The following is a 19346-nucleotide window of genomic DNA, read 5'->3' as shown; positions in this document are numbered from 1 at the left end:
ATGGACCCCACCGCTGCTGTCAGGACATCGTCAGGGGTTCATTCATTGATTCACTCATCTGACGCATTTTATTCATTTCTATCTACTTTATCTGTTTTATTTATAATCAGCATCTTCTCTGAAGTGAATTATGATTTTTAATTTTAGCTTTATGTTTTTACTATTTGTCTTGATTTGTTTTCAGTTTTAGGTAAAAAGAAGAATTAAATGTGAAACACAAATTAAGTTGCCTGCTCACATTGATTATATTTAACTTCATAACTCACATTTGTCTTCTTACCGTCGTCATTAGGAAACAAACTACGCACTTTTGTCAGCCATTTTTCCCGCCTGTTTACATGAACTGGTACAGTACCGACTCTTTTTGTCTCCGTGCCAGTGACGCCCAGGGGTTTTGTCCGTCTCGTTATTGGGAACACGATATCTCCAGAACGTCTTGAGGGAAATTTATTCAAATTTGGTACAAATGTTCATTTAGAACACAAATTGATTTGGGAGGTCAGAGGTCACAATGACCTCATGAGCCTGGAAATAAAATGTATGTAGACTTCCAGGAGCTCTGACGCCTGAGTGTTTGTCTCTCTGCAGTTTCATCCTTGGCTCATACAACAAAGACGACGGTCCCCAGCTCTACATGGTCGACCCGTCAGGCATCTCATACGTGAGTCCAACACACTGCGGTCACTTCACTGGGCAGCAGGGGTCAGCGGTAGCGTCAAGAGGTCGATAAAGATTCAGCAAACAAGTCTGGAAGGGACAGATTATAGATGACAGACAGAAGTTAGCAAGCAAGTCACACAATAATCAGCTTCCAGCAGTTGTCAGTGCACGCTCATGTGTTTTGGTGGCAAAGTGTGGCCTCTTGCTAGCTTCTCCACGATTACCAACACCAGCTTTAACCAGTCATTCATCATCCCGACTCTGATCCTCACCAACTCCGTGTCTCTTACAAACAAGATGGATGAGATCAGAAATAAGATACATGACCTCATCACTATGCATCCTGAAAACATCTGTGTGATTTAACATTCCAGCCAACTTTCAGCCCCTGTACATTGACTGACTTTTTCCACAAGAAGGGGAAGTATGGATTTCTAATGATAAATGTATTTAATACTCAATCGTTACATTTAATCAGTTCTGATATTGTTAAAAGATTGTCTTTATGACAGATGGGTTCATATTTGATGTATCTTTATTTTATATGAATATGTTGAGTATTGAGAGGAAGAGACCTGAGGAGAATTCAGCTCGTGATTAGAAACCTCCTGAACCATCAACACTGAAGGAATCAACATAAATATCAAATGAATTGTAATGCAATGCTGCGAGATAGCAAAATGTAAATGTTTGTTACCATCCTACTTTCAGTTTTACTGAACAGTCTGACTCCCCATTAGACCAGTAACCTAACTGTGTTTGTGTGTTCAGGGTTACTGGGGCTGCTCCATCGGAAAAGCAAAACAAGCCGCCAAGACAGAGATCGAAAAACTGCAGGTGAGTTTATTCATTTCCAACAGTCCGGTGGTCACATGCAGCAGTAAAATCCTTTCTCTGCAGCTCTATAGAAACGTGCTCAGTTGAACAGTCATGAATCTGAAAAGTTGATTTAGTGTTTGTGTTTGTCAGATGAAGGAGATGACGTGCAGAGAACTGGTCAAGGAGGTCGCCAAAATGTGAGTCGCCAAATCCACCTTAACCTGAGTTCATCGGCCGCTAAACTGGATCTGTTTAACCCAAACAGACCGAACTCCTGACAGTTGTTTCTTCATTCGGCTGCAGCCATCACACTGAGGATCATTAGTTTGAGTTTCAGTTGAACATGGACCATGTTAGTGCAATAATCCTGCTGGGGAAAAACTTGTTGAAAGAATCAGAATCTTCCTTCCTGTTGAAACTTACATCTCCATCATATAGCACTGAGACACGTGGGGGGGGCAAAGAGCACGACGTCTGCCTCTGTCCTCGTGTAACTGACGGACTCTTAACATTTTTGTAGTTGTACTCTTTAGAATTTGTTGTTTTTCTTTTCAAGATAAATGTTTTATCGTCATGTGTAGTTTGTAATGTCTCTGTGTCGTGGTTCTTTCTCAGTGATACAGATATTAACACGCTGTATTCAAACTACAACCATGAACTGATAACTGATCGTGTACAAACACTTGGTCAGAACTGATCTCAGCTATGATACCAACTGTCTTTGTAGTCTGAGAGATGACGTGGTGTTTTCAGGTTTATTCTCTACTCCACTACATCCTCTTCACTTATGAGGCAGTGTCAGTAATTCTGGGACTCAGATATTCCTTCATATCATAGATCTTAAATCTCATTCATTATGATCTTAAAAATCTAAAATTGAACTCCTTAAAAACCTTCAGAAACCCTGAACTGAGTAGAATCTGCGTTCTTCCCATTGTATGAAGTATTAGCAGGTGCACATGATGATCCGCCAAAGGAAACTGGGAAGCATCTGAAATGTAATCGTGGCAGAGTAGTTGAGCCAACCTATCAGATGATGGTGATCTGGGAACTAGGGCCGCACGATATATCGAGAATTCATCGTCATCGCGATATCAACATGCACGATATATCGCAGAAGTCTGCTTGAACTGGTTTGTCTGTTGGTGCAGCGCGAATGATAGAGCCAGAGCGGAGCAGTAAATCACTGACGACAATGGAAATGATGCTTTTCAAATAGACCATAAAGCACTGGATGTATTGGGTGGTGGTTACCACAGTGTGACTGACAGCTAGTACCGTCCAATGGGTGCAGGTGTAGGTGGGCGTGCAGGGTCCTCTCAGTCAGGCTCCACCCCCGCTCCTCTAAAATGGTCACGGTGGGTTGATATTTGACCTTGAGACGTTGGTGATGCAGCAGAATCGTTCCTGTCATCAGAGTTTCACATGCATGTCAGAGCTGTTTCAGCTCCAATAACGACACGTGTGTTTTATTCTAGTTTCACTGCCCGTCTCTGAATCTGTCATGTTTAATTTTTCCAGAATCTACATCGTTCATGACGAAGTGAAGGACAAAGCGTTTGAGCTGGAGCTCAGCTGGGTCGGAGAAAGTAAGAACCAATCAGTGTTCTGCTTTTCTTCTCCTTGTACTGATCCGTCCATTTGTCTGTCGTTCCTCCATCGTCTCTCCACTTATTGTTTATTTTCCTCCTCTCCCCTCCAGTCACAAATGGACGTCACGAGCTGGTACCTAAAGATGTTCGAGAGGAAGCAGAGAAATACGCCAAGGTGAGCAGGTCCCTCCTGTGTCCACCTGCACCATCAGCTCCACCCATCCATTCTCATGTTTGATCAGTTTCTTCAGTCGTGTGATTCTGGTGTTTGTCTTCTCAGGATTCTTTAGAGGAGGACGACGACTCTGATGAAGACAACATGTAAACCCCCCCCCCCCTCGTCCCTGCCGACATCTCGGACTCTGCCCTCAATCTTTTATATTGTCTACCTTTTGATTTGAGAAAAATAAATAAAGTCTGAAAACAGTTGAACAGTTTCTTTGCTTCTGTCGGACTGACTCTCTCTTGTTAACTTGTAAAGCAGCTAGTAGCTGTTTAGAAAGGTGCTATATGAATAAAGTTTATTATTATTGTGACAGATTACTTCCACTGTGCAGGGTTAGTACTTGGTCCCTGACTGCAGGTACCCACCACAGCCTCTGAGCTGTTTCATCATCAAAGTCAATCAATCAATCAAATTTTATTTGTATAGCCCATATTCACAAATCACAGTTTGTCTCATAGGGCTTTAACATGGTGTGACACCCTCTGCCCTTAACCCTCAACAAGAGTCAGGACAAACTACTAAAAAACCCTTTTAACAGGTAAAGAAGGTAGAAACCTCAGAGACACATGTGAGGATCCGTCTCCCAGGACGGACAGAAGTGCAATGGATGTCAAGTGTAAAGGAGAACATCAAGATAAAGGTTTTAGCAGCATTGATTAGGGTAAACATTTTGAAGTATAACTGAAGGTCAGTGAATTGGTGGATTAATGTCATTAATGGTCAAGTGTCTGAGGAGAAATACTATGTATCGAGCAGTCCTGCTGCAATCACAGTCTGTGGTCAGCAGCCAGCAAGATCATGATCCACCATCAAGATGGGATGCCACTATAGTCCACAGTCATTGTCCACTGCCGCCATTAGGATCCATCATCAGCTGCCACCTCGGTCGTGGTCCACCACCAGTATCTGATGCCAACACGATAAAGGATCTGCCTTTGTTATCACGATCAGCCAGCACGATACAGAATCCGCCAAACTGGATCCACCATTACGATCTCTGATTCTCGATCCACAGATCATAATCCATGATGTGGCCACAGCCGCGGCTCTGGATCTGCGGACGATAAGGCAAAGGGACTCCGGGGAAGAAGTCAAGTCAGTAACATGTAGTGATGGGATATGAATTTCTTTGATATGATAACAGTTGAGAAGAGGAAGGAGAAGCTGGAAAGAGAAGCTCCGTGTGTCATGTGTCCCCCGACCTTCTAGACCTATAGCAGCAGAACTAAGATCAGGTCTAAGACAAACCTGGACCAGCTCTAACTATAAGCTTTATCAAAAAGGAAGGTTTTAAGCCTACTCTTAAACGTACAGATGGTGTCTGCCTCCCGAACTGAAAGTGGGAGATGATTCCACAGGAGAGGAGCTTGATGCTGAAGCTCTGGCTCCTCCTCTACTTTTAGAGACTTTAGGGACGACCGCCTGAATTCTGGGAGCGCAGCGCTCTAGTGGGTTGATAAGGTACTAACAGCTCTTTAAGATATAATGGTGCCATATTGTTAAGGGCCTTGAAGGTGAGGAGGAGAATTTTAAATTCTATTCTAGATTTAACCGGAAGCCAGTGTAGCGAAGCTAACACAGGAGACATGTGGTCTCTGGTCCTGGTTCTCTTCAGGACACGTGCTGCAGCATTTAGGACAAGCTGCAGAGTCTTTAACGACTTCCTGCTGGAGCCTGATAATAAGGAATTACAATAATCCAGTCTGGATGTAACAAAGGCGTGGATTAGTTCTTCTGCATCTTTTTGAGAAAGGACATGTCTGATTTTGGAGATATTACGCAAGTGAAAAAAGGCTGTCCTAGAAATTTGTTTTAAGTGAGAATTAAAGGATAAATCAGGATCGAAGATCACTCCCAAGTTCCTGATGTTGCATTGGAAGCAAGGGCAATGTCGTCTAGCGCAGCTTCATCATTAGATAATGTATCTCTAAGGTGTTTAGGGCCAAGTATTAGAACCTCTGTCTTATCTGAGCTTAATAAGAGAAAATTGCGGGTCATCCAGGTTTTTATGTCCTTGAGACATGCTTGGAGTTTAGTTATTTGATTACTTTGTTCAGGTTTTATTGACAAGTATAACTGGGTGTCATCCGCATAGCAGTGGAAATTTACCGAGTGTGTCCTGATAATGTTTCCAAGTGGAAGCATATATAATGAGAATAAAATAGGGCCGAGCACAGAGCCCTGTGGAGCACCATGGTTAACTTTGGTGCGCACAGATGACTCATCATTAATTTGCACGAATTGGGAGCGGTCTGAGAAATAGGATTTAAACCATTTTAGGGCGGTTCCTTTAATGCTAATTAACTGTTCTAGTCTCTGTAATAAAATATTATGGTCAATTGTGTCAAATGCTGCACTAAGATCTAACAGGACGAGGACAGACACAAACCCCTGATCTGAAGCTATTAGAAGATCATTAGTGACTTTTGCCAAGGCTGTCTCTGTGCTGTGATTGGCTCTAAACCCTGACTGAAAGTCTTCATATATATTATTTTCCTGGAGAAACTCACACAGCTGATTGGCTACAACTTTTTCTAGGATTTTAGACAGGAAGGGGAGATTAGATATCGGACGATAATTGGCTAAAACCTCTGGGTCTAAGGTGGGTTTTTTGAGGAGGGGTTTGATTACAGCTATTTTAAAAGACTGTGGTACATCCTGATGATAATGACAGATGTATTGTGTTCAGTAATGAACTGTCAATTAGGGGCAGAACTTCTTTAAGTAATTTTGTAGGAATGGGGTCTGAGATACAAGTTGTTGGTTTAGAAGATGAGATTATTTTGGTCAGCTGATCGAGGCTGATCAGAGAGAAGCTGTCTAAATAATTGGTAGGATTCTTGGCCGTTTCTGAGTTTTCTATTCTTGATGGGGTATTAGTGCCAATTGAGGGCAGGAGATGGTTGATTTGATTTCTAATGGTTAGAATTTTATCATTAAAGAAATTCATAAAGATATTGCTATTTAGGGATCGAGGAATACTGGGTTCGGTGGAGGTGTGACTCTCAGTCAGCCTGGCTACAGTGCTGAAGAGAAACCTGGGGTTGTTTTTATTCTCTTCTATTAGTTTTGAATAGTAGGCAGCTCTTGCTTTGTGGAGCCTTCTTATATGCTTTAACACTACTCTTCCAGTCTAGGAGATATTCAACACGGTTGCTGGAGCTCCACTTCCTTTCTAGTTTTCTTGATACTTGTTTTAACTCATGTGTCTTGGAATTATACCACGGAGCTAATTTACTATGTTTTATATGTTTCTTTTTTAGAGGCGCTATTGAGTCTAATGTTAATCGTAATGAGTTTACAGAGCTATCGACGAGATGGTCGATCTCAGTGGAGCTCGGGTTTTTAATGAATTTGTTGTTTATATCGACGGATAGTACGGGTTTAAATGTAATCGGAATTATTTCCTTAAATTTAGCGACAGCACTATCAGGTAAACATCTTGAAAATGAGTTTATTAGTGGCATATATTCTGATAGTGAAAAATCGAAGGTTATTAAATATTTATTAAATATGTTATTAAACATATTTCGTGTCAGGCCTCAAAGTGTCTGTGCGCGCCCCTGCCCCGCACTGAGGGGCCACGTGTCTCTGTTATAAATCACCTCCATGTTCCCGCAGAGGAAAACGACATCTATGGCTCTGACGTCACCGTGATCCTTTTACGTAAAAGCGTGGAGGTCCCGCCCCCTGATCTTAACTTGTTCCGGATCAGAAATGAAACCGTGAAGAACGTGAGTCTCACGCACGGACCCACGTCATTAAAGTGCGTGAGAGTCCAGTGATGGTTTCACCTCATGTCACGTGACAGACACCGCGTGTTTCAGAAACTTCGCAGTTTGACGTGTTCCCTGGAGCCGGTGACGTCACAGACCCGTAGAACCCGTGCAGGTTTTATGAATGAACGGATGATGTCACATGTTGTTCACATGTTGTTCACATGTTGGTCACATGTTGGTCACGATGATCGGCGACATTTTAACTCTCAGTGTTTTGAATGGAGTTTGGTGCGCGAGTTCACAGCACGTATAGGGGCGGGGCTTCCGACAGACAAGGAAGCCCGTTTAGCCAATAGCGACGCGTCGTTGCTGGGAAAACACGAGCGAGGCCAATTGTGAGCTCCAGTGGGCGGGTTTTCTTTCAAGCTCTCCTCTGATTGGATGACCCCGCAGCCGATGCCGTCATTTCCCTTGTGGCGCCGGGTTCGTATCGACAAATAGCGACACCAGAAGAGGAATGTCCAATTAGAATCGAGGATTATTTCGACCAATCAGATTTCTTTTGTGCAACGACCGCTGTGGCCGCAGCCAATCACGTGTGAGGAAACAGAGCCGAGCTCAACAGCTTGTTGTTCGTGGATCGTCTCTGAGCTCGAGAGGAAGCAGCCGCGGCCGCGACCGTGAGTAGAAACCCGGAGATTCTCCACAACACACGGTACCGAGAACCGGCGGAAACAAACGGTCCACCGGGGCCGGGGCCGGGCGAGTGTCCGCGGGAGGTCGAGCCGAGCGCAGCGCGTTGAGCGGCGGGTGTTTGAGTGGAGAAATGTGAAGCTGCTCCGCCTTTGTGGAAGCGACACTTATTAAATAAATAACTTTGGTTCTGATTCGGTTCATAGAAACTTGGTTTGCCCGCCACACGGCGCTGACGCGTCCGGTGACCGGGTCCTGTCCTCGGGGAGCAACGGTTCAAATCACCGCAGGATCCAAACTGCTCGTTCCGTCGCTAGTTAGCCAAGTGGCTAAATTTAGCTCCGGAGCGAAGAGTGGAGCCGCCGCTCGCTCCTCCGCTCTCCCCGCGGCAAACAGCCGTTGTTTGGGTGCAGTTGGTGTCGTGGCTCGGTGGTGTCGCGGTGACCGGGACTCTCTCCCAGCAACTGGCGGCTAGCGGCCGTTTGAGGGGAAGGTAAAGTTAGCCGAGCTAGCCGAGCTGACATGGCGAGCAGTGATGGCGACGTGACTCAGAGGAGCTGGGAGCGGAGCGGGAAGGACAGCCCCGGCTCGTCCGGAGCTGCTTCCGCCCCGCGTCCCTCCTGCGAGCCGCCGACCTGTCGCCTCCGGCCCGGAGGAAGCGGCTCCACGTTCAGTCCCAGTGACGGTGGTTCTCCGGGTTCGAGGAGCTGTCGGTGCCACATATGAGATCCGGGCTGGGAGGAGGGGGGGGCTGCACCGAGAAGAATGCCTGAGCTAGCAGAAGTCACAGGCTAGTTGTTAGCTTATGTAACAGAGTTAGAAATGTGCTTTATTTATTTTTATTTATAATTTGTATTTGTGAATTTTATTAGTTATTTTACTTTATTAACGTTACCGGCGGAAATGACCTTGCTGTGCATCACCTTTTGTGTTCCTCCGAAAGTTCATACTTCCTGTCGACCCCCCCCCCCCAGTGTTGGTTTGCATTGCTGAGGGTAGGTCACGTGCGGAAATGCTCCGCGCTATTTTATAATTTTCTCTGAAAAATGAACGGTTTAAATTGCATATTGTAAATACAAGTACACTGCGCTGCTGTTTTGAGTGTTGATATGTTTAGTAAATGTTTTCATTCAACTTTCACGGCGATACGTTTTACACGATGGTGGCGCCATTTTGTTTAGGAGCGTCGCGGGGATTTCGGCAGCCCTTTGAAATTAAATAATTTTATTTTGTATGTTTAAGAACGGAGGAGCAGCAAGAGGATAAAATAATCACAGCAAAACAATGTGTTGTTTTCTACAGGAGGAAGCAAATAACAACCCGGAGTCCCAGTGCACGTGTTACACTTCATCATGAAACAACACTGAACAGCTGCTGTTTGTCTTGCAGTGATCGTCAGAGTCGAGCTGGACTCAAACAGTGAAGATGAAGGTGAGTGTTGGAGACAGCTGCTTCACTTCTACATGTCTGGATCCACACTGTCCCATCAAACATCATCTTCATCATCCTAAACAGGCCGGAGACACACAACTCTTCATCAGCTGCTCGTGGAAGTTTAGTTTAAATCCTCCCACTTCCTCACGGTGAAGATCTGAGGCTGTTCCTGGTCTCATATGGATCTAAATCAGTATTTAGGTTTTTTAGATCAGATAAAACAAGCTTCTGGAATATCTCAACTTGTTATTGTTTTCAACATTTTATACAGCGAACCACGTCCCAGAAAATAATCTGCAGGTCTAATGACTTAAAGCTGAAACCCTTAAAAGCTGTTTCCAGTCATGAACTTTTCTTTCACTTATTAACAATATCTGTTGTAGATATGATGTAATCCTGCAAACTAACTAACGCAGATGAAAACAGAACCTGGCTGCAGGTAATAACTGTCAGTACCAGTCGGGGGATCATGGGTCATTTTAGCGATGTGGCTGTGATACTGAGAAGTGTGAAAGTTTGTATGGACCTCAAATAGAAAACATTCCTTGGTTTATGTGAGTCAGACCATACACCAGCAGTGTTGGCCTGTCTCCGCTGTGAAGCTAATGTTCCTCAGAGGGACGTGTGTGTCCTGATGTTGCCGATGTGTGTGTTTCAGGCAGCAGACGAGCCTGCTCACCTGACGGTGGGGACGGACGTCAGTGCAAAGTACAGAGGAGCCTTCTGCGAGGCCAAGATCAAGACTGTGAAACGCATGGTGAAGGTCAAGGTAAGACACAGAGGCACCAGGTTGACGCGCAGACAGGAAGTCCACGTTTGGACCAGAGCAGTTTGTCTGAGTCCTCTGTCACAGAAAAAAGCTACACCTGATCACAGTGGCATCTCCATTTGGGCTGCACGATTCATTTAATCAGGATTACGCCTTCCCACGATTATGAAGTCAAAGTAATCGTTTAGGGTTTCTGGTATAACAACAGTATCTCCTTGAATCAAAGTCAGGCTACGTACTCAACTAAATACCAATCGTTGCCCCGGCAGTTTCAGGATCAGGGCAGACGCACAATATAGGTCCGGTATCCATGGACCGCAGGGTCAAAGTGACTGGAACGACTGATTCATGATCCGACATCAGCTCCACCCTTTGTTTTATCATCAGAGCAGTTGAAATGATTTGTTGATTGATGAACTAAAGAAAGTTTCTAAATTGGCCTGGATTCTAAACTCAAGATTGTTGGCTTGGTCGCAAATGATCAATTCAAAGTCATTTGCAGATGTGAGGTTAGTTCACCGGTGGTTCTGCGTAAGCTTCACATGTTTCAGATGGCGGCCATAAGAACGTGGCCATTCCTCTGAGATGCAGCCTGCACGCGTCCTGATTGGCTGTTGGGGGGAGGAATGATGATGCTGAGAAATGGTTTCGCTCAATGAGCTGATGATATCATGTGATGTCACATTTTCTCTTGGCTGTCTGACCAATCCCCTGCCAGGTGAACCTCGGCTGACTGTGAAGATGGAGTTAATGTAAATTTAACACCAGGCGATTAGATTGATATCAGGTGTTCTCCTGCTTTATATTTTCCGTTGACCTCACCTGTCGACCTGGATGTAAGTGCCTCCACTCGTTCAGCTCTTCACTTTGGTTTGTCTGTTACTGAAAAGAAAATGGCTGCTGCTGTAGAGGTGCGAGGTAACGAACCCGGGACAACAGCGGTGATGACACCGCTCAGTTCACGAGACGCGTGTCGGCTCTTCACTGTTGAGTTCAGACTTTCACTGCTCTGCTTAAAGGTGTGTGTGCAGTGTTTCCACTTAATGGCGACTGTGTCGGGACAAATGAGACGATGGCGGTGTTTTTTCATAATGATTCAACATTTAATTAGATTAGTTTTCTGAGTTTGTGTTTTCCGCTGTCACTCTGTCACAAAGCGTCGCTAACACTTCCTGTCAGTAACAGTTCCACCTCGTCGTCGCTCGGAGAAAAGAAATCCCCGCTCTGACTTTTCAATCTGACATATTTACAGGACTGATACTTATGAGCTTTGTGTGATTTGATCCAATTTAAAAAATCAGGTTCTAGAGAATTAAAATGTGGTTTCATAAGGACACTGTTGGTGGAGCTCTTGCTGTCTCGTTGCATTCATACATAAACTTTCAGGAAAATGTCCGGACTTCAGTGCAGCTCTGAAAACTGCTTCAGTTTTGCGTCACCTTGTTTTTTTATTGGTTTTTCATTTAACTTGAGTTTCGTTTCATACAAATGTCCGAACCCTTTCAGACGAAGGAGCTGTGGTTCCTGACTCGTAGATGTGTCCATACGAGCGGCTCTGGTGAAGACCATTGTATTAACGTTTGCCTTAAATCAACAGTTAATGAACGACGTGTCTGTGCTTCAGGTGGGCTCCACTGTGGAGGTGAAGACCAACGAGGGTTTATCCAGCGAGGCCATCATCAGTAAACTGACAGACGCCAGTCTCTACACTGTGGGTGAGTCTCTGATCCAGTCTGCTGATTGGTCTACGCTGCTCCCATTGGGGCTCGTACTCCTCTCTGATTGGTTCATAGCGGGTTTTTGAAAACAGTGAGATCACATTGAAAATCTCATTTCACCTTCATTTACCACAAAGATGTAAGTGAACTGTTGCATGTATTTAGGAGCGTGTGCTCCTCACAGAGCTGCTTACACTAGTACACAAATAAATATTTAATATAGTGACATTGAAATCAACCAGTCATCACAGTCCTTTTTATTTTGGTATCATTGGCTGTCTGAAAGTGTTGTGATTGGTTGGATGAGTGCAGACGTCCTAATTGGCTGTTGGGGGGAGGAGTGATGATGCTGAGAAAAGGTTTCGCTCAACGAGCTGATGATCATGTGATGTCACATCTCTTGGCTGTCTGACCAATCCCCGGCCAGGGTAACTGGCCACTGAGTGTGAACAGGCTCCTGTGAGACTCTGGTGACTCGGTGTGTCTGTGTTCCAGTGTTTGATGACGGAGATGAGAAGACGCTGCGTCGTACGTCCCTGTGTCTGAAGGGGGAGAGACATTTTGCAGAGAGTGAGGTGAGTCCCACTCAGACGGAGGGATTACTTGTCAGGCCTGTGTCCTTCCACCAGGATTAAACAATCTAAATCTTTCTTAGTGTTATTTAAATACATGTATTCATCGTGCCCCCAGACATTGGACCAGCTGCCTCTAACAAACCCGGAGCATTTCGGAACTCCGGTCATCAACAAGAAGTCCAACCGTGGTGGGCGTCGTTCTTCCCAGGCTGTGAGTTTATTTTTACATATTGTTGCATGTCACATGCAGCAGTAAAATCCTTTCTCTGCAGCTCTATAGAAACGTGCTCAGTTGAACAGTCATGAATCTGAAAAGTTGATTTAGTGTTTGTGTTTGTCAGATGAAGGAGATGACGTGCAGAGAACTGGTCAAGGAGGTCGCCAAAATGTGAGTCGCCAAATCCACCTTAACCTGAGTTCATCGGCCGCTAAACTGGATCTGTTTAACCCAAACTGAGACCGAACCAGCTGGAGTCAGACCATACACCAGCAGTGTTGGCCTGTCTCCGCTGTGAAGCTAATGTTCCTCAGAGGGACGTGTGTGTCCTGATGTTGCCGATGTGTGTGTTTCAGGCAGCAGACGAGCCTGCTCACCTGACGGTGGGGACGGACGTCAGTGCAAAGTACAGAGGAGCCTTCTGCGAGGCCGAGATCAAGACTGTGAAACGCATGGTGAAGGTCAAGGTAAGACACAGAGGCACCAGGTTGACGCGCAGACAGGAAGTCCACGTTTGGACCAGAGCAGTTTGTCTGAGTCCTCTGTCACAGAAAAAAGCTACACCTGATCACAGTGGCATCTCCATTTGGGCTGCACGATTCATTTAATCAGGATTACGCCTTCCCACCAATTATGAAGTCAAGTAATCGTTTAGGGTTTCTGGTATAACAACAGTATCTCTCCTTGAATCAAAGTCAGGCTACGTACTCAACTAAATACCAATCGTTGCCCCGGCAGCTTCAGGATCAGGGCAGACGCACAATATAGGTCCGGTATCCATGGACCGCAGGGTCAAAGTGACTGGAACGACTGATTCATGATCCGACATCAGCTCCACCCTTTGTTTTATCATCAGAGCAGTTGAAATGATTTGTTGATTGATGAACTAAAGAAAGTTTCTAAATTGGCCTGGATTCTAAACTCAAGATTGTTGGCTTGGTCGCAAATGATCAATTCAAAGTCATTTGCAGATGTGAGGTTAGTTCACCGGTGGTTCTGCGTAAGCTTCACATGTTTCAGATGGGCGGCCATAAGAACGTGGCCATTCCTCTGAGATGCAGCCTGCACGCGTCCTGATTGGCTGTTGGGGGAGGAATGATGATGCTGAGAAATGGTTTCGCTCAATGAGCTGATGATATCATGTGATGTCACATTTTCTCTTGGCTGTCTGACCAATCCCCTGCCAGGTGAACCTCGGCTGACTGTGAAGATGGAGTTAATGTAAATTTAACACCAGGCGATTAGATTGATATCAGGTGTTCTCCTGCTTTATATTTTCCGTTGACCTCACCTGTCGACCTGGATGTAAGTGCCTCCACTCGTTCAGCTCTTCACTTTGGTTTGTCTGTTACTGAAAAGAAAATGGCTGCTGCTGTAGAGGTGCGAGGTAACGAACCCGGGACAACAGCGGTGATGACACCGCTCAGTTCACGAGACGCGTGTCGGCTCTTCACTGTTGAGTTCAGACTTTCACTGCTCTGCTTAAAGGTGGTGTGCAGTGTTTCCACTTAATGGCGACTGTGTCGGGACAAATGAGACGATGGCGGTGTTTTTTCATAATGATTCAACATTTAATTAGATTAGTTTTCTGAGTTTGTGTTTTCCGCTGTCACTCTGTCACAAAGCGTCGCTAACACTTCCTGTCAGTAACAGTTCCACCTCGTCGTCGCTCGGAGAAAAAGAAATCCCCGCTCTGACTTTTCAATCTGACATATTTACAGGACTGATACTTATGAGCTTTGTGTGATTTGAATCCAATTTAAAAAAATCAGGTTCTAGAGAATTAAAAATGTGGTTTCATAAGGACACTGTTGTGGAGCTCTTGCTGTCTCGTTGCATTCATACATAAACTTTCAGGAAAATGTCCGGACTTCAGTGCAGCTCTGAAAACTGCTTCAGTTTTGCGTCACCTTGTTTTTTTATTGGTTTTTCATTTAACTTGAGTTTCGTTTCATACAAATGTCCGAACCCTTTCAGACGAAGGAGCTGTGGTTCCTGACTCGTAGATGTGTCCATACGAGCGGCTCTGGTGAAGACCATTGTATTAACGTTTGCCTTAAATCAACAGTTAATGAACGACGTGTCTGTGCTTCAGGTGGGCTCCACTGTGGAGGTGAAGATCCAACGAGGGTTTATCCAGCGAGGCCATCATCAGTAAACTGACAGACGCCAGTCTCTACACTGTGGGTGAGTCTCTGATCCAGTCTGCTGATTGGTCTACGCTGCTCCCATTGGGGCTCGTACTCTCTGATTGGTTCATAGCGGGTTTTTGAAAACAGTGAGATCACATTGAAAATCTCATTTCACCTTCATTTACCACAAAGATGTAAGTGAACTGTTGCATGTATTTAGGAGCGTGTGCTCCTCACAGAGCTGCTTACACTAGTACACAAATAAATATTTAATATAGTGACATTGAAATCAACCAGTCATCACAGTCCTTTTTATTTTGGTATCACAGTGATTGGCTGTCTGAAAGTGTTGTGATTGGTTGGATGAGTGCAGACGTCCTAATTGGCTGTTGGGGGGAGTGATGATGCTGAGAAAAAGGTTTCGCTCAACGAGCTGATGATCATGTGATGTCACATCTCTTGGCTGTCTGACCAATCCCCGGCCAGGGTAACTGGCCACTGAGTGTGAACAGGCTCCTGTGAGACTCTGGTGACTCGGTGTGTCTGTGTTCCAGTGTTTGATGACGGAGATGAGAAGACGCTGCGTCGTACGTCCCTGTGTCTGAAGGGGGAGAGACATTTTGCAGAGAGTGAGGTGAGTCCCACTCAGACGGAGGGATTACTTGTCAGCCTGTGTCCTTCCACCAGGATTAAACAATCTAAATCTTTCTTAGTGTTATTTAAATACATGTATTCATCGTGCCCCCAGACATTGGACCAGCTGCCTCTAACAAACCCGGAGCATTTCGGAACTCCGGTCATCAACAAGAAGTCCAACCGTGGTGGGCGTCGTTCTTCCCAGGCTGTGAGTTTATTTTTACTATTGTTGCATGTCACATGCAGCAGTAAAATCCTTTCTCTGCAGCTCTATAGAAACGTGCTCAGTTGAACAGTCATGAATCTGAAAAGTTGATTTAGTGTTTGTGTTTGTCAGATGAAGGAGATGACGTGCAGAGAACTGGTCAAGGAGGTCGCCAAAATGTGAGTCGCCAAATCCACCTTAACCTGAGTTCATCGGCCGCTAAACTGGATCTGTTTAACCCAAACTGAGACTGAACCAGCTGGAGTCAGACCATACACCAGCAGTGTTGGCCTGTCTCCGCTGTGAAGCTAATGTTCCTCAGAGGGACGTGTGTGTCCTGATGTTGCCGATGTGTGTGTTTCAGGCAGCAGACGAGCCTGCTCACCTGACGGTGGGGACGGACGTCAGTGCAAAGTACAGAGGAGCCTTCTGCGAGGCCGAGATCAAGACTGTGAAACGCATGGTGAAGGTCAAGGTAAGACACAGAGGCACCAGGTTGACGCGCAGACAGGAAGTCCACGTTTGGACCAGAGCAGTTTGTCTGAGTCCTCTGTCACAGAAAAAAGCTACACCTGATCACAGTGGCATCTCCATTTGGGCTGCACGATTCATTTAATCAGGATTACGCCTTCCCACGATTATGAAGTCAAAGTAATCGTTTAGGGTTTCTGGTATAACAACAGTATCTCCTTGAATCAAAGTCAGGCTACGTACTCAACTAAATACCAATCGTTGCCCCGGCAGCTTCAGGATCAGGGCAGACGCACAATATAGGTCCGGTATCCATGGACCGCAGGGTCAAAGTGACTGGAACGACTGATTCATGATCCGACATCAGCTCCACCCTTTGTTTTATCATCAGAGCAGTTGAAATGATTTGTTGATTGATGAACTAAAGAAAGTTTCTAAATTGGCCTGGATTCTAAACTCAAGATTGTTGGCTTGGTCGCAAATGATCAATTCAAAGTCATTTGCAGATGTGAGGTTAGTTCACCGGTGGTTCTGCGTAAGCTTCACATGTTTCAGATGGCGGCCATAAGAACGTGGCCATTCCTCTGAGATGCAGCCTGCACGCGTCCTGATTGGCTGTTGGGGGAGGAATGATGATGCTGAGAAATGGTTTCGCTCAATGAGCTGATGATATCATGTGATGTCACATTTTCTCTTGGCTGTCTGACCAATCCCCTGCCAGGTGAACCTCGGCTGACTGTGAAGATGGAGACCGAACTCCTGACAGTTGTTTCTTCATTCGGCTGCAGCCATCACACTGAGGATCATTAGTTTGAGTTTCAGTTGAACATGGACCATGTTAGTGCAATAATCCTGCTGGGGAAAAACTTGTTGAAAGAATCAGAATCTTCCTTCCTGTTGAAACTTACATCTCCATCATATAGCACTGAGACACGTGGGGGGGCAAAGAGCACGACGTCTGCCTCTGTCCTCGTGTAACTGACGGACTCTTAACATTTTTGTAGTTGTACTCTTTAGAATTTGTTGTTTTTCTTTTCAAGATAAATGTTTTATCGTCATGTGTAGTTTGTAATGTCTCTGTGTCGTGGTTCTTTCTCAGTGATACAGATATTAACACGCTGTATTCAAACTACAACCATGAACTGATAACTGATCGTGTACAAACACTTGGTCAGAACTGATCTCAGCTATGATACCAACTGTCTTTGTAGTCTGAGAGATGACGTGGTGTTTTCAGGTTTATTCTCTACTCCACTACATCCTCTTCACTTATGAGGCAGTGTCAGTAATTCTGGGACTCAGATATTCCTTCATATCATAGATCTTAAATCTCATTCATTATGATCTTAAAAATCTAAAATTGAACTCCTTAAAAACCTTCAGAAACCCTGAACTGAGTAGAATCTGCGTTCTTCCCATTGTATGAAGTATTAGCAGGTGCACATGATGATCCGCCAAAGGAAACTGGGAAGCATCTGAAATGTAATCGTGGCAGAGTAGTTGAGCCAACCTATCAGATGATGGTGATCTGGGAACTAGGGCCGCACGATATATCGAGAATTCATCGTCATCGCGATATCAACATGCACGATATATCGCAGAAGTCTGCTTGAACTGGTTTGTCTGTTGGTGCAGCGCGAATGATAGAGCCAGAGCGGAGCAGTAAATCACTGACGACAATGGAAATGATGCTTTTCAAATAGACCATAAAGCACTGGATGTATTGGGTGGTGGTTACCACAGTGTGACTGACAGCTAGTACCGTCCAATGGGTGCAGGTGTAGGTGGGCGTGCAGGGTCCTCTCAGTCAGGCTCCACCCCCCGCTCCTCTAAATATGGTCACGGTGGGTTGATATTTGACCTTGAGACGTTGGTGATGCAGCAGAATCGTTCCTGTCATCAGAGTTTCACATGCATGTCAGAGCTGTTTCAGCTCCAATAACGACACGTGTGTTTTATTCTAGTTTCACTGCCCGTCTCTGAATCTGTCATGTTTCATTTTTCCAGAATCTACATCGTTCATGACGAAGTGAAGGACAAAGCGTTTGAGCTGGAGCTCAGCTGGGTCGGAGAAAGTAAGAACCAATCAGTGTTCTGCTTTTCTTCTCCTTGTACTGATCCGTCCATTTGTCTGTCGTTCCTCCATCGCCTCTCCACTTATTGTTTATTTTCCTCCTCTCCCCTCCAGTCACAAATGGACGTCACGAGCTGGTACCTAAAGATGTTCGAGAGGAAGCAGAGAAATACGCCAAGGTGAGCAGGTCCCTCCTGTGTCCACCTGCACCATCAGCTCCACCCATCCATTCTCATGTTTGATCAGTTTCTTCAGTCGTGTGATTCTGGTGTTTGTCTTCTCAGGATTCTTTAGAGGAGGACGACGACTCTGATGAAGACAACATGTAAACCCCCCCCCCTCGTCCCTGCCGACATCTCGGACTCTGCCCTCAATCTTTTATATTGTCTACCTTTTGATTTGAGAAAAATAAATAAAGTCTGAAAACAGTTGAACAGTTTCTTTGCTTCTGTCGGACTGACTCTCTCTTGTTAACTTGTAAAGCAGCTAGTAGCTGTTTAGAAAGGTGCTATATGAATAAAGTTTATTATTATTGTGACAGATTACTTCCACTGTGCAGGGTTAGTACTTGGTCCCTGACTGCAGGTACCCACCTCAGACCACAGCCTCTGAGCTGTTTCATCATCAATGTGGCTGCTTCCATATCAGTAGAATATCCTCCAGTCATTTCAAAAGGTGAAGCCATGTGATGCCCTCTGACCTGCATCATGTGACTCCGTCCACTCGGACTCCGCCTCCACTCAGACCTTTACATGATGTCCACCAAGTCAAGTCCTAAGGATCTGAGTGTGAATGTTGTGGTTCGTGGACATATTTCGTGTCAGCCCTCAAAGTGTCTGTGCACGCCCCTGCCCCGCACTGAGGGGCCACGTGTCTCTGTTATAAATCACCTCCATGTTCCCGCAGAGGAAAACGACATCTATGGCTCTGACGTCACCGTGATCCTTTTACGTAAAAGCGTGGAGGTCCCGCCCCCTGATCTTAACTTGTTCCGGATCAGAAATGAAACCGTGAAGAACGTGAGTCTCACGCACGGACCTACGTCATTAAAGTGCGTGAGAGTCCAGTGATGGTTTCACCTCATGTCACGTGACAGACACCGCGTGTTTCAGAAACTTCGCAGTTTGACGTGTTCCCTGGAGCCGGTGACGTCACAGACCCGTAGAACCCGTGCAGGTTTTATGAATGAACGGATGATGTCACATGTTGTTCACATGTTGTTCACATGTTGGTCACATGTTGGTCACGATGATCGGCGACATTTTAACTCTCAGTGTTTTGTGGGTTTTGAATGAGTTTGGTGCGCGAGTTCCCAGCACGTATAGGGGCGGGCTTCCGACAGACAAGGAAGCCCGTTTAGCCAATAGCGACGCGTCGTTGCTGGGAAAACACGAGCGAGGCCAATT

General features: G+C 45.3%; 3 protein-coding genes and 5 non-coding genes across 9 annotated transcripts in view; all 8 read left to right on the top strand.

Moving 5' to 3' along the window:
* Nucleotides 1-3506, top strand: part of LOC117755746 (proteasome subunit alpha type-3) — a 7219-nt gene extending 3713 nt beyond the window's left edge. Inside the window, exons 6-11 of the mRNA XM_034575797.1 lie at nt 589-661; nt 1432-1497; nt 1630-1676; nt 3001-3068; nt 3182-3246; nt 3352-3506. Of these exons, the coding sequence (XP_034431688.1) occupies nt 589-661; nt 1432-1497; nt 1630-1676; nt 3001-3068; nt 3182-3246; nt 3352-3396 (364 nt within the window). The 3' untranslated portion in view covers nt 3397-3506. The remainder of the gene's footprint in view (nt 1-588; nt 662-1431; nt 1498-1629; nt 1677-3000; nt 3069-3181; nt 3247-3351) is intronic.
* A 4065-nt stretch (nt 3507-7571) lies between these two features.
* LOC117756481 (AT-rich interactive domain-containing protein 4A-like) lies at nt 7572-12501 on the top strand. Its single transcript, XM_034577030.1, has 7 exons — nt 7572-7696; nt 9099-9140; nt 9802-9912; nt 11537-11627; nt 12126-12205; nt 12321-12416; nt 12478-12501. Exons 2-7 carry the CDS (start codon nt 9135-9137, stop codon nt 12499-12501), a joined length of 408 nt encoding a protein of 135 aa, XP_034432921.1. The 5' UTR covers nt 7572-7696; nt 9099-9134.
* On the top strand, nt 10534-10619 carry LOC117756896. The gene has a single exon (XR_004612960.1). It is a non-coding gene; the product is annotated as a small nucleolar RNA SNORD53/SNORD92 (small nucleolar RNA).
* Nucleotides 11966-12046, top strand: LOC117756898. The gene has a single exon (XR_004612962.1). It is a non-coding gene; the product is annotated as a small nucleolar RNA SNORD53/SNORD92 (small nucleolar RNA).
* Nucleotides 12502-12534: 33 nt separating the features above from the next.
* LOC117755749 (proteasome subunit alpha type-3-like) lies at nt 12535-18377 on the top strand. Of its 2 annotated transcripts, none has more exons than XM_034575801.1 (4): nt 12535-12593; nt 17874-17941; nt 18055-18119; nt 18225-18377. In XM_034575801.1, the coding sequence occupies exons 1-4, from the start codon at nt 12547-12549 to the stop codon at nt 18267-18269; spliced, it is 225 nt and encodes a 74-aa protein (XP_034431692.1). In that variant the 5' UTR covers nt 12535-12546; the 3' UTR covers nt 18270-18377. The 2 variants fall into 2 exon arrangements, with proteins under 2 accessions (XP_034431692.1, XP_034431691.1); XM_034575800.1 differs by lacking the exon at nt 12535-12593 and adding an exon at nt 15446-15574.
* On the top strand, nt 13513-13598 carry LOC117756895. The gene has a single exon (XR_004612959.1). It is a non-coding gene; the product is annotated as a small nucleolar RNA SNORD53/SNORD92 (small nucleolar RNA).
* Nucleotides 14948-15029, top strand: LOC117756900. Its single transcript, XR_004612964.1, has one exon. It is a non-coding gene; the product is annotated as a small nucleolar RNA SNORD53/SNORD92 (small nucleolar RNA).
* LOC117756894 lies at nt 16491-16576 on the top strand. The gene has a single exon (XR_004612958.1). It is a non-coding gene; the product is annotated as a small nucleolar RNA SNORD53/SNORD92 (small nucleolar RNA).
* Nucleotides 18378-19346: the final 969 nt, after the last annotated feature.

Source organism: Hippoglossus hippoglossus, chromosome 22 (assembly GCF_009819705.1).
Source record: "Hippoglossus hippoglossus isolate fHipHip1 chromosome 22, fHipHip1.pri, whole genome shotgun sequence".
Classification (NCBI taxonomy): domain Eukaryota; kingdom Metazoa; phylum Chordata; class Actinopteri; order Pleuronectiformes; family Pleuronectidae; genus Hippoglossus; species Hippoglossus hippoglossus.
The sequence above is the reverse complement of the archived record's forward strand: the minus strand, read 5'-3'. Positions and strand labels throughout refer to the sequence as shown.

What these genes read in the sequence shown, in the direction of transcription:
- LOC117756481 (XM_034577030.1), top strand. An exon ending in AACGCATGGTGAAGGTCAAG is followed by an intron (nt 9,913 to 11,536) that starts GTAAGACACAGA and finishes TCTGTGCTTCAG; the next exon opens with GTGGGCTCCACTGTGGAGGT. An exon ending in CGCCAGTCTCTACACTGTGG is followed by an intron (nt 11,628 to 12,125) that starts GTGAGTCTCTGA and finishes TCTGTGTTCCAG; the next exon opens with TGTTTGATGACGGAGATGAG.
- LOC117755749 (XM_034575801.1), top strand. Translation starts at nt 12,547, where the DNA reads ATGAAGGAGATGACGTGCAGAGAACTGGTCAAGGAGGTCGCCAAAAT. An exon ending in GTCAAGGAGGTCGCCAAAAT is followed by an intron (nt 12,594 to 17,873) that starts GTGAGTCGCCAA and finishes TCATTTTTCCAG; the next exon opens with AATCTACATCGTTCATGACG. An exon ending in AAGCAGAGAAATACGCCAAG is followed by an intron (nt 18,120 to 18,224) that starts GTGAGCAGGTCC and finishes TTGTCTTCTCAG; the next exon opens with GATTCTTTAGAGGAGGACGA.